Below are 12,877 nucleotides of genomic sequence, written 5' to 3'. Positions count from 1 at the left end.
ACCGTAAACTCCAGCAATCTCCCCAAAATACTATTTGTTGGGTAAGATGGTATCAGAGCCTGATCCAAAGCCCACTGACGTGAATGGGAGTCTTTCCGCTGACTTCACTCAACTTTGGATCAGACTCGAAATGCATTTGGAATTGTGAAATTAAAAAAGGACCGGCTGTCCTGTCAGAACTTTAGAATGACGGAGATCGTATTTAATTGGCTCACAGGAAAGAGTTTCCCTCACGGGAAACACCTGCATCATCCAGTGTTCTTGGGGCTGGGGCTGCCATATTGGAAGTGCTACTGAAATCATTGTTTTGGGACATTAATGTTACGTTTAAACTCTGATTTTGTGACTGATGCACAGAAGTTACTATCAATGTTGGGTACCACTTTTGCCAGTATGGACATTACTTTAAAATACAAAACACATTTTAAGGAAATAAAATAATCCGTTCTGGTAATCTTATTAAACAATGCTGCTCTGTATTTCCCTGGCCCAGATTATAAAAGGGCCCATTGAACTTTCCAAACCCAGTTAAGCAAACATATATGTATTTTTCTTCTGTAGCACACTAGGCCTCTCAGTGCATCTTTACAAAGGACTGCACGACAATTTTGTGTACATTATTTATATAACTCCTGAGTCACAAACCAAGAAACGCAGCACAGACACAACCCAGAAACCCACTTCACAGAAGTACTGCCATTTGTGTGATCGGCTATGTTTGAGCATGGTGAAGGTAAAACAATATTTCCCCAGGTCCTTTGATGTCTGGCTGAAGATGTGTGCATTTTGCAGGCTGAATGGTGCAAACCACACAAAATTACACCTGAAAATGAAAGGCCCAGAGACAGATTCAGCAATGAAAACTGAAATGTTTCAAAGAGCCACTTTCCAGCTATCTCGGTGCCTATATGGTTCCATTGCTGGAGGCTGTGAGTGCCTCCCAAATACTAATGACAACTCTCCTGTAAGACCAGTGACATATCTCCATTTTTGCAGATGGGCAGGAGAAGAACACACACACATGCACAGATGAAGCAACCTGTGCAAGCTCCCACTAGGAATCTGTGCAAAGCCAGGAACTGAACCCAGATTTCAAGAGTTCATTTTTTGTCCATGCATCCCTCGGTGACTCCCACGGCTGGTTGCAAGCCCCAAATCAAGCATAGCATATTGAAGGGATGCCAGATATGTCCCTCCCTAAGTACCTACTATTTAGGGATAAATCTCCTGGCACTAGCTGAGCTCTTTAGCTCTGGTTAGTAAATGTTTTCAATTAGTTGTGGGGGTTTTATTGACATAGTTCCCCTGGTGTTTGATGACATGATTAGTAACTGGTTTCCTGCCATACGCCCATCTGAAATGTGGATCCTTGCCAAACAACCCTGTCTTGCTGTAGCTGTCCGGCCCCATCACCCACTCTCCCTTCTGTATGAAGTTAATAGTTACAGGTTACTCTGTTATCCATGTGTCCCCCAGCTGGAGCATAGAAAACAGTTTGGGGTACCCTGCTATTTATCACTTGATCTTCATCCTTGTTGTGCAATGCTGAATTCTCTGGGGCTCATGTGAACTGCTGCAAATGATTAACTCCCTCAGCTCAGTCCAACTTTCTGCAAGGCAGATGCTCAGATTTTGCAGAGCGTTGAGTCTAATTGCCAAGTGGTGTAGCTTTCTGTTTATACACACACACACACACACACACACACACACACCCTGAGATAAACCCTGCTCCCACTGAAGTCAATGGCAAAAACTCCCATTGACATCAATGGGGTGAGGCCTTGGCAGACAATGGAATTTTAAAGGAAATTTACAAAAAACTCTGAGAGCCTGATCTTTCTGCCTTTGAAGGCAAATGGCAAAACTCCCATTGACTCCAATGGGAGCAAGATCAGGGCCAAAGTACGGAAAACACCCTAAATAAATCCTGCCCATCAATGACAAACAGCAGGAGATTCTTTAAAATGCATGTGAAGAGAGTGGAGGAAAATCTCAGTTTCCCTGCACACCCCATCCCAGCTGATGGAAGTGGCTGGGTTTTCAGCCAGTGGCTTCTAGCAGATTTGGATTATGTCACAGCATTTCTCTTGTCACTGGCAAATTTAGAATTTTGGGAAAGAGAAACAACTGCACCGCACTAAAAAAACCCCACAACCCAGCAAACCAGCCATGCAAGGAAAAAAGGGTGTCTCTGAAAAATCTGGGCATGTGAGGTTGGGACTGGCAAACCTTTAATCATATTTTCAATCATCCAGCTGATGGGATGGGAGTCCCTTTCTGTGGCCCGCACCCTGTTGCAAGCCAGAGGGGGTTCCTTGGGAATCCCGATGCCCCCTGGTGGCTAGTTTCTAGGAGCTCAGCAAATTGTGTCTCCTGCACCACCTCAGCTGGGCTACCTGTTATTAACTAACTGACAGCAATGGGGGAAAGAGATTCGCTCCTTACTGAGCATCTGCTTGTGACCGTAAAGGACCAGGCGATTGGTGCTAGCCTGGGGACCCCAGAGGGAAAACTTGGAAGAATTTTTTTTACTTTAAAAAAGTGAGCTTGTGATTTCTTAGAATGGAGTTTTCTTTTTGCTGGTAATCTTCGGTTGGTTGAAGTCCTGGAATCTAGTGATCTGTTTAATTCCTTTTAGTTCCTGTAGTCGCAGCTGTTGCTTTTAGTACCTTATGTGCATTGCTTCATGAAGGAAACGTGAGAGGAGGGTCTGTTTCATGAATAAGAGTGTGAATTTTTTTTTAATTGAGGTGGGGAGAGGTTTCCGGCAGGGTTTCCCTGGGGCTGGCAGGGATGGGCAGGGAATGGAGACTGAGCTCTAGATCCTCCCAGGAGGGTGAGTCATGGCAATGCCAGTGAAACCAGGTTGGCATTTGTGCTCTAGGTACAGGCAGATGGGTTGGTACGGGCTGAAAGAACAGCCAGGTTACAGAGGAACACAAAGGCCCTGTCAGGGCCCTTCCCTGGGGCAATGGGGCAGATCATGCTGGATCTAAAGGAAATGGAGGGGAAGGAGTTTGGGCTGTCTTGGGAGGGAGAGTTTAGGGGCTTTTGCTGATCCTGAAAGTGAACAAATGGCAGATCCAAGCAGAGTTTCTAGGTAAATCTCCCCTTTTCCCCTTGCATTCCTCTCCCTCCCCCCCACAATTTTGCTAGGGAATCCCAGTTCAGACCCGTAGCACACAACACCCCCTCCCCCACTCCATTCCCTATGCTCTTCCTGGGACTCTCCCAGGCAGAGGCTGTTTATATCACTGGGACTTGTTGGGGTTTTTTTTGCCAGATGATGGGTGGTTTTGTGATCCAGACATATCTCTAGGCTGAGGCCACCCAACTCATTTCACTTGTGCTAGAACAATCTAAGGCCAGTGCATGAACTCCGTCACATTACATGGGCAGCTGCAGTACCAGAAAGTTAGCAGAGGCTATGCAGCATTAGACCTGAAAAGGAACCGAGCCTAGTCTTTAAAAAAATTCTCTTGGATCAATTAAATGGAACTAGCCTGTCCGAAAAGATTTCCTTCCCATCACAGCCTTCCAAAAACCCTCCCTGAGCACCACCCCAGAGAGAGCACAGATCACCAAACAATGCATCAATAGTCACCAATGCTAATCTTTATGCATCTTATATTGTGCTTTATGGACCAGACTATCCCCTGCTAAATTTAATTCAGTGGGGTTGCAATGAGAGAATTTTTCGCTGAGCAATATTGGACTTTCAGTTCATGCCAATTAACAAACTGGGCTGCAGGTGGCGTTCGCGGGCTTTTTTCCCTCTCCTGCAATTCACAGGCACTATACAAAAACACTAGCATTTTTGTGGGGGGGAGGGGAAGTGTTATATCCACCCCACCCACAACCCACTCACACACTTGCCTCCAGTTCTGTTGGGAGATTTGACTATTTAGTTAGGTGCGTCAACAGCTAATTACCATAGCAGTGTCAGGAAAGTTACAAATTATAAACCTGGCATCAGAAGTGGTTAAAACCAAATGAAACAATTAATCAGGGCAAATTAAAAGCAAAACACAAGACATGTCAACAAAAGAACCTGAAAATATAAATGGTTATATGCCTTTTTCTAACAAATCAATCCATGGTGCATTTGGTTAGTCGTGTTTCATAAAAGAAGGAATTTTAATTTACAAATAGCATTTTTTTTAAAGTTGTTGCAATTCATCTTTTACCCATTGCTTCAAAAAGCCTAATGACAAAAGCAGGCAGTGTATTAAATCAATAAGTTCGTTTTGAATTTCAAATAGTTTTTAAAAATGAATATATATTTTTAATAAAAATCATTTGTGTAAGTCTAGAGACCAGAAGTTTTATATAAAGGCTTGGAAGGAATACATTTTTATCAGTAAACATCAATTTCACCGTACACATACAAACTGATGAAAAAATATTTCCATTGATAATAATTGACATGTACAGATGGGCGAAGTATGAAAAATGCTGCTTGAGAATTTATTAGCGTTTGATTTAAAGATATTTACTTTGTATGTTTTGACATGGGATGGTTGATAGTTTGTATTTTAAGGATTATGAAGCTTTAACTTTTTAGTTTCAACCTCTACTGTCATTAAATAATTATGGTCTGCCCCCATTGTCCGACCCCTTATAATTTCCCACAAATGTGAAAATTTAAATCAATGAACAATTTAAAATATGCTTAAAACCCATAATTTTGTGCAACTGTGAAATTTTAAATGGATAAAAATTGAAAAAATGTTTTAAAATAAACATCAATATTATAATTTATAATTATAAAAAATAAAACTCAAATTCTGCCAACCTTAAATATATATATGAGCCTTATATAGAATGGTCTTTAAACTAGGAAGGGTTAGAAATTAATTGGGAGCTTGCAGACTATTTAATGGGATCACCTCCATGTAAGAAAGCTGGGAATTATTATTAATCATGTTTATTATGGTAGGGCCCATGGGCCAGCCAAGAACGGGCCTCATTGTGTTAGGCATTACAAACACATGGCAGTGGGTCTCTGCCCCCAAGAGCTCACTAGCAAAATCAACAAGGCAGATACAGGGTGGGGGAAGGGTATAACACAGCTGTGCTGGTAGCAAATGCCATATCCGTTCCAGGATTTTTTGTAATGTGTTTAGTCAGGGGATAAGAGCAATGAAGAGAAAAGTGAAGGGAGATTCTGCACTTCCATCTGCATAGTTTCACACACACACAATCATCTTCACACTATTGTAGTCTGAAGCAGTTTAATTCTTTCTTAAAATAAAAACAAACAAAAAGTGGAGCTTTATCATTACAAAGAGAAGACAGGCAGCCCCATGCTGCTGCAGTAAACATCCAGATCAACCCCTCACCCAAAAACACGTTGGCACTAATCCTGCATTCCTGGGGTACCCCAAATGCCCATTGGTTTTAGCTACACTTGGTAGATCCTGTGCTGAAAAATTATTCTTTTAAGGGGTCAGTTAAAATGCCAACGTTTTGGATTTCCCTTACAGATTGATTTCATCAACAGCAGTTCGAGGGGCACCGGGAATGTCAGATGTGGCCCATTCTTTCCAGCTGATGAATGGAGAAGTGTGATGAGGGGAGGGAAGATGGTTTCTCAGGGTCTGCTGGCTCCATTTGCACCCATTTTCTTTTTGGATTCTGGACACTGGAGCTGTTGCAAATGTCAGCCTGCAGGTATCCTGCCAAATTCTTGTTTTGCTTCCCTTCCTCTAACCCTTGATCCTTTGTGGCGGTCCTTCCCAGAGGCGCCCTACCCCTGTCTCCAACTGTCTGAACATGGATTATTATATTATTATTTGTTCCCTTCTTGATTTTTGCACACAAGAAAGAGGGAGTCGGGAGCGGGTGGGGTGGGAGGAATTTCCCAAGGCGGGATAGAAAAATCTGCAAGGGGAAAAAAAGCGGGGTGGGGGGGAGATCTGATCTAGCTCAGAGTCTCTCTTTACATTAATGGGACAGAGAGGCACTGTTTGGCATGGGAGATTATTTCTGGAGCACAGGAGGAGGCGTGGTTTTCCCATGGCTGCCTCCCTTGCCTGGTGCATGACTGGAGCTTGCCTGCTTTGCTTTTGCACCGCGCAGGAAGCCAGAAGCACTTTGGCACGTGCTCCCGGGGCCAGGCAGGAGGAGGGGAGCGCGCGCCCAACCAGGGCTGCATCTGAGGGGTGGAGGCACGAGCACAGCTGGCTGCTGCCTGGCGCCGGGGCCTGATTGACAGCCGGGGGAGTTGCCAGCCAATGGGAGAAGGCTTGGCCTGCAGCCCCGGGCCCATTGGCTGCCCGCCTGCCACGGCTTCGCGTGCCGGACCAGCTGCTGCTGCTGCTGGAGTTCGCAACAGCTGGAGGAAGATGTGGGCATTAGTCTGGAAACAGAGGTGGGTGGCTGGGGGATTTCTAACTGCAAGACCTGCCTGATAAGAAACCGTGTTTTCACCCACACATCCGATTGCCCTGCACCATAATAAGGGCTCCCCTACATGTCAGGGTAGCCCCTGGGAAAGGCTGCAGTATTATTTATCCAAACCACTGGGGAAACATCCATTTTAACCTAACAACGTGATACCGTGGAGAACATCGCCTCTCTGAGAATCTAAACTCCGGGGGGGTTAGGATGCTATAGCCACATCTTTCCAATCTCAAGGCAACGAAAACAACCACATTCCTATAACGCAGGGTCCAGGCGAGCTGGTGTTAGTTTTGGTGCATTAAATCAATATGATCAGGCATATAAGCAACGATCTGATTAGAAGGGTTTGGATGGGGAGCTTCGTCCCTAGAAAAGGTCACTGGATAAATTGCTCTTTCCTCCCTGCGTCTACTCTATTCCAGTTGCAACAGCTAAAGAACTGCTCCGATAGGATTAAGGATTAAGATTTCCCGTGTGTTGGGGTTCTTTATGCAAAAAATAACGTCCTCCCCACACCTTTTGGTTTTTTTAATGGACCCACTAAAATAATCACTTTCCCACGCAGAGCAGTAGAGTGGCATTCGTCTGGATAAAATCCAACAGCATTTCCCAAAGACAGTGCAAAGAACAAAGCCTCTTCAGGCTGCGTTCAGACCTGGACAGTTGCCTACGGAACAACTCTGATACATTGATCGGGCCCCCTTATTTTTAAAAAATTGCAAGGGCTGTTTGCAGGGCTGCCAGTCAGTTCTGGATGCTGGTCGCTGTGGTTTGGCTCCACTATGGGGCGAGGGGTTGATCTGCTTCATCCTCCACCCCTTGGGTTTTCAGGGGCAGTAGGATAACTTCACTCTCCTCCTGCTTTACCCTTTTCGAGAAGAGTTTGCATGGCTTCTCCCCCATTTTGGGGAGATTGCTTTCCTTCCCTCTGCTCCCTGATTCTGGAAAGCTCGCACTGCCCACCTAAGCCACCCCCTTTGTGGAAGAGAGTGCATTGCCTCCCCCTTTGGGGGGGGGTGCCTTGCTCCCCCCCCTGCTTGCCAGCCTCGCCACTGGCTCCAGCACCTTGGCTTCTCATTCCACTCCCCCTCCTCCCCCTCAAGGTTGCTGGCTTGTCTTTTACCCTGGGGCAGGATTTTTGGGAAGCCCAGCGCGTGACTGACAGCTCGCGGGGGCGTCCTCCAATAGGCAGGCGGGCTGCCTGCCCGGTGGGGTGAGTCCCGGCGCTCATTGGCTGGCGAGAGTGTGGGAAAGAATGCAGAGAAGGTTTCACACGAATTGGGAGCAGCCGCTGGGTATAAATAGAGCGGGGGGTCCCTGAAGCTCGGGCTTAGCAGCAGCCGCCGCCACCGCCGCCTGGCTCCAGCTGCAGGAGTCCGAACAGCCTCGTGCAGGGTCGCCTCGCCGCTGTGCACTGACTTACCCTGTGATCAGTGATTGCAAAGCCAGACTCCTCCTTGAACCGTGTCCAGGGTGCAGCCGCCTAGACCTCCTCCCCCCGCCCCCAGACACTGGGCTCATTCCAAGGGATACAGTTTGAAAATAAATTGCAATTCTTATTTTTTTTGCAACGTCCTTTCCCCCTCTCCGCTTGCTTTTTTTTGTGGTCAAGAGACTTTTTTTTTCAAAAATGCCCGCTGATACCATGGAGAAACCGACAGCCTCCCCGATTGCTGGTGCCCCAGCTACCTCCAGCCACACGCCGGACAAGCCCAAGAGTGCCAGTGAACACAGAAAGGTAAACGGCATCACTTCTTACCCTCAGAGATGTAGTAATCCCACCTGGCTTGGGTATATATGGATAGGGATGGGTGTGCACAGCATAGTGTTGCATGTGCCATGATCTATTGCAATAGAAGTTACATCTAATACAAGAGGTATATCAGAATATCATGGTGATTAATATTAAAGCGATTATCTCCATATCACTATACAGTAATACACAATAGTGATGAAAATAGACCTAAAATCGCTGTAATATACAGATGTATCCAGTAGTGATTAGTATTAAGTAATGCGAACACAGACCCATACAATATACAGGGTACACAGTATTTGCGGTCGTGATTGCTACTTAGGAGCAGGCTGTATGGGGGAATGGGGAATGATTTGCAGTAAGAGATCTAGGTAGTACGTTAACACGCAATAACAGACCAGTATAGCAATCTGCAATAGGACTGACATGCCCTGCAGGTGAGATGCATGTGTATAGCAGTGAGATTGTAATGTGGAAGGGAGGCAAATATATTTATCTCTGCTTCTGTTTCCTTCCCCCTTTCTCTCCAGTCCTCCAAGCCTATCATGGAGAAGCGGCGCCGGGCCAGGATCAATGAGAGCCTGGGGCAGCTGAAGACCCTCATCCTGGATGCCTTGAAGAAAGATGTAAGTTGAGCTCTGTGGATTTCAGGGGCAGTTAGGGGGGGATGTGAGAGGAGGACTCACAGGGACTGTTCTGAAGGCTGCCAAGCTATGGGCGAGAGGGGTGGTGGTGAGAGAGGCGAGACCCCCATCTTTACCTTCTCCCCTTTGCTCTCTTTGCCAGAGCTCCAGGCACTCCAAGCTGGAGAAAGCAGACATCCTGGAGATGACGGTGAAGCACCTGCGGAACCTGCAGCGAGCCCAGATGACAGGTAAGCACCAGCTCTTCCAGTACAGCTCCCTGGAGTGTGGGGGGGAGCTCCAGCATTTGTGAACTGCTGGGCAGTAGACCAGAGACTGCAGCTGCCAATGCATGCAGCTGTGCATCCAAGCACCGGGCACCCTCTCAGGGAGTCAGCAGGTGCCCTTGGAATAAAGTGCCTGTACCACTGCAGGGTGGGTGGAGGCTTGAGGTTCTGGGTCAGACCCTTCCTGCTTCCCAGTGCTAATGTGTGACCCTCTCTCCCCTCTCCTCTTCCATTACAGCAGCTCTGAGTGCCGACCCCTCCGTCCTTGGCAAATACCGAGCTGGATTCAACGAGTGCATGAACGAGGTGACCCGGTTCCTCTCCACCTGCGAAGGGGTGAACACAGACGTACGCACCCGCCTGCTCAGCCACCTCTCCGCTTGCCTGGGCCAGATCGTGGCTATGAATTACCCTCCACCACCACCCCCAGCTGGCCAGCCTGCTCATCTGGCACAACCTCTGCACGTCCAGCTTCCCCCAGCTGCCACTGCAGCTGGAGCCGTGCCTGTGCCCTGCAAACTGAACCCTGCCGAAGCCCTGTCCCCCAAGGTCTATGGGGGTTTTCAGCTGGTCCCAGCTACTGACGGCCAGTTCGCTTTCCTCATCCCTAACCCAGCTTTTGCTCCCAGCAGCGGACCCGTCATCCCCCTCTATGCCAACACTAATGGACCACTGTCTTCAGGCAGCGGGCCAGGGAACAGAACCCCATCAGCATCCCCAGTGCAGGGTCTGACGTCATTTGGGGGTAGCTTAGTTCCAGCGTCCCAAGCTGGGAGTCCCATCGGGGAACGCAGTGAATCAGTCTGGAGACCTTGGTGACTTGTGTGTAAAGCCTTCCTCCCCCCCTTCCCCCCCCCAAAAAAAACAAAACAACCACATGCTTCGGTTCCGTTGTATGGAACCTTGTTTTGTTTTTAAAGCAGATTTTTTTTTAAAAAGGACTTTAGTACAAAGTGTCTATTTATTTCCAGAGGTTGGGATCTCAACTTGTATTTTTTACTCCTTTAAAGAAATGCCTTTATTTGAAAGACTTTTTAAAAACAAAAACAAATAAGAGATTAGTTTTGTATCAGATATTCACACCAGTATAATGCCAAAGTTGTTTGTATCTTGTTTGTGTGTGTGCGCGCGTGGTCAAAAGACTTCCAAAAAAGTTGCAGGTGTTTGAACAAATAAACTCTTTGAAATAGAAATGTTTGCTCTTTTCATTGTGGGGTGGGGGGAGGAGGGAGATAAGAAAAGCCATTTGGATGCAAATTGGGGAAGAGCAATTTGGGTGACATTTAACAAACTGAAGGATGCGTGACAAGGATCTTTTTATAGGGGTTTGGTTGGTGGTAAAACCTCTTTAAAATCTTTCAAAATTAGTTTATTCTGCATAAAAAGAACAGTATTTCATCTGCACAAATTTCTCTTGTAAGCCAAGGAGGCACTGTGTGCACATACACCCCCGCCCCCACTCACAGAAACACACACTCTCATTGCCTGGTTTTAGGGAGTTCATTGAAATAAGATGCCCTATAAAATGTCACTCCCCTGGCCCCTCCTCCCACCCACACTTTTTAAGGGAGTGTGGGAGGGGGAGTGCAAAAGTTACTGTCTTGCGCAGGAAAGAGGCGAGAGAGTCGGTCTCTATTGTGGGGAATGGGAAATAAAAGGTATAAAGGGTCTCATCGAGTATGCAGCGGGCTTTTTTGGAAGTTTGGGATCCTATTGAAATGCCTGGGAATGCAGCGCTGAGGGTTAATGTGTGTCTTCCCCCCACCCCACTCTCATTGACAGGGCCAGATAGACTCTGATACTCAATGCTGTTGTAAATTCAATTGCCAGGCCTCACAATGCCTACCTCAGAGAATAATTCAGGGTGGGTTTTTTTTCCCCTGTGAGCGGGGAACTGAGGAAAAGACAATTTTGCCACCCATTATGACTCACCCCCACTACTTGAATCCTGGCCAAGTGGAAGCAATTGCAACCTTGTGCACAGAGAATTAACCACTTCGAATGGTCACCAATTAATAAGGCCAAGAACATTGGGAATGAATGCAAAGTGTGGAAGGGAAAGCATTGTGCACATTATTCCAATATTATGGTGGGGGGGAAGGGAACTGTCTGACAAATTAAGCACGTACATGCAAGCCGGGCCTAAAGACATAACCCACTTCTGCTTTGCATCACTCAGCCCCTAGCAAGCAGATCCCTTTAATGCAAAGGGTGGTACATTGTCCCCATAATAATCCCAAATCCTAAACTTTATGGGAGAGTTAGCTGTGCCAACAAAACCAAACCAGTTCTAATAGTTAATGCTAAAAAAATCCCCAAGTTTTGGAAGGGATATAAAATCTCATGCGTCAGTCTTTAAATCTGCTACGGGTTAGGGTAAGACTTTCATGGGGGCAGATTATCCCAGAGCTCCCAAACTGGAGGTTTCTCACACCTTCTTCTGAACCATCTGGCACTGGGCGTCGTCAGAGACAGGACACTGGATTAAATGGACTTTGGGTCTGATCCAGTTTAGCAGCTCCTATGTTCCTAAATGTTGGTGCAGACAGCACCCAACACTTCCAAAACTGGGGTGAGGTATCCATTGGAATGAGAGGGCTCCCAGGGGGCTTTGGTATGCAATCACAGACATAAAATCCTATTACAGGGCCTGGCTCCCATCCTCCCCAACCAGTCACCACCCCCGCCTCCTCTGTCTGAAGAAGAGGTGGAAGATCTGTTGAAAGCCTGCCTGTCGCCTGGATGTAACCATATACCTCCCTGGGATAGCACCGTGTCTCTCGATTTGTCCCTTTAGTCACCATTTCCCAGATCTGCCCTAGATTTAGCAGATTTTACTTTGCTAACTCATGAAAGTATCCAAGCAAAAAGAAAACAGCAAGGACTGACCTTATACAATGGCAAAAGTCTTTCCAGTAGGGTTTTGATGTATTACATCAGTTCAAATATAGCAAACAATGTGATTTTTCCACCCCCACCAAAGGAGAGACATTCAATAATATGCATTTTACACGACCCTTTCAAAGGGTTACACCTGTCATTAAGATTATATGAACAATGAGAGCTGTAATAATTAAGGCACAGATCTGCTTTTATTTTCAGATCTGCCACAGACTTTTGTGACCCTAGCCACAAAACCCGTGCCTCAGTTCCCCCCATCTAAAATGGAGATCATGATGATAACTGTCCAGGAGTGTCCAGAAGCTTAATGAAGATGTGTGAGGAAGTTTGAGACCCTTCTGTTGGAGAGAAACCATCAACTTCGAATCCAGTCATGTGCAGAAAAACTAACTAAAAATTAGTTTCTATGATGGTATCGACTCCTGTGTCCATCCTCCACCTCATCCCCTCCCAGCCATTTTCTTCTGATTTTACAGTCCAATTTTCTGTATTTTAAGATGTTTTTTCTCCCATGATCTTAGGTGTTTCTCATAGATAACAATTTTACAGACTGAAGGATGATTTTTTTAAAGCTGGCATTGTCCTGGTAAAGGTGCTATAAAAGTACAAAGGAGGAGGAGGCTGGAAGGTGAAAGTCCACAGGGGTGAACGAGGCACCAGGTGGTAATAATTACGCCATCATCCCTCCACCTGGCAGGGTGTAGGCAGCCTGAAGTCCTTCGGGTGTTGCACTTCTCTGGGACAGTGTCAGGAGGGAGAAAAATACAGTGATTTCAAAGCTGAAACAGAGCTAGACTGATGTCCCTACACTGAGCAGTACCCTTCTCCCCTAGTCCCAGTAAAGTATTAGCAGGAGGAAGGGTTGTCACAATCTGGCCCACGGCCCACAGGAGGCAGAAAGCCTC

General features: G+C 46.5%; 1 protein-coding gene across 1 annotated transcript; it reads left to right on the top strand.

The window, feature by feature from the left end:
- The first annotated feature begins 7,711 nt into the window (after positions 1-7,711).
- On the top strand, positions 7,712-10,264 carry HES4 (hes family bHLH transcription factor 4). Its single transcript, XM_039508564.1, has 4 exons — positions 7,712-8,143; positions 8,692-8,787; positions 8,948-9,035; positions 9,310-10,264. Exons 1-4 carry the CDS (start codon positions 8,036-8,038, stop codon positions 9,888-9,890), a joined length of 873 nt encoding a protein of 290 aa, XP_039364498.1. The 5' UTR covers positions 7,712-8,035; the 3' UTR covers positions 9,891-10,264.
- The last annotated feature ends 2,613 nt before the right edge of the window (positions 10,265-12,877 follow it).

Source organism: Mauremys reevesii, linkage group 21 (genome assembly GCF_016161935.1).
Source record: "Mauremys reevesii isolate NIE-2019 linkage group 21, ASM1616193v1, whole genome shotgun sequence".
NCBI classification, from domain to species: domain Eukaryota; kingdom Metazoa; phylum Chordata; order Testudines; family Geoemydidae; genus Mauremys; species Mauremys reevesii.
This window is presented reverse-complemented; position numbering and strand designations above follow the sequence as displayed.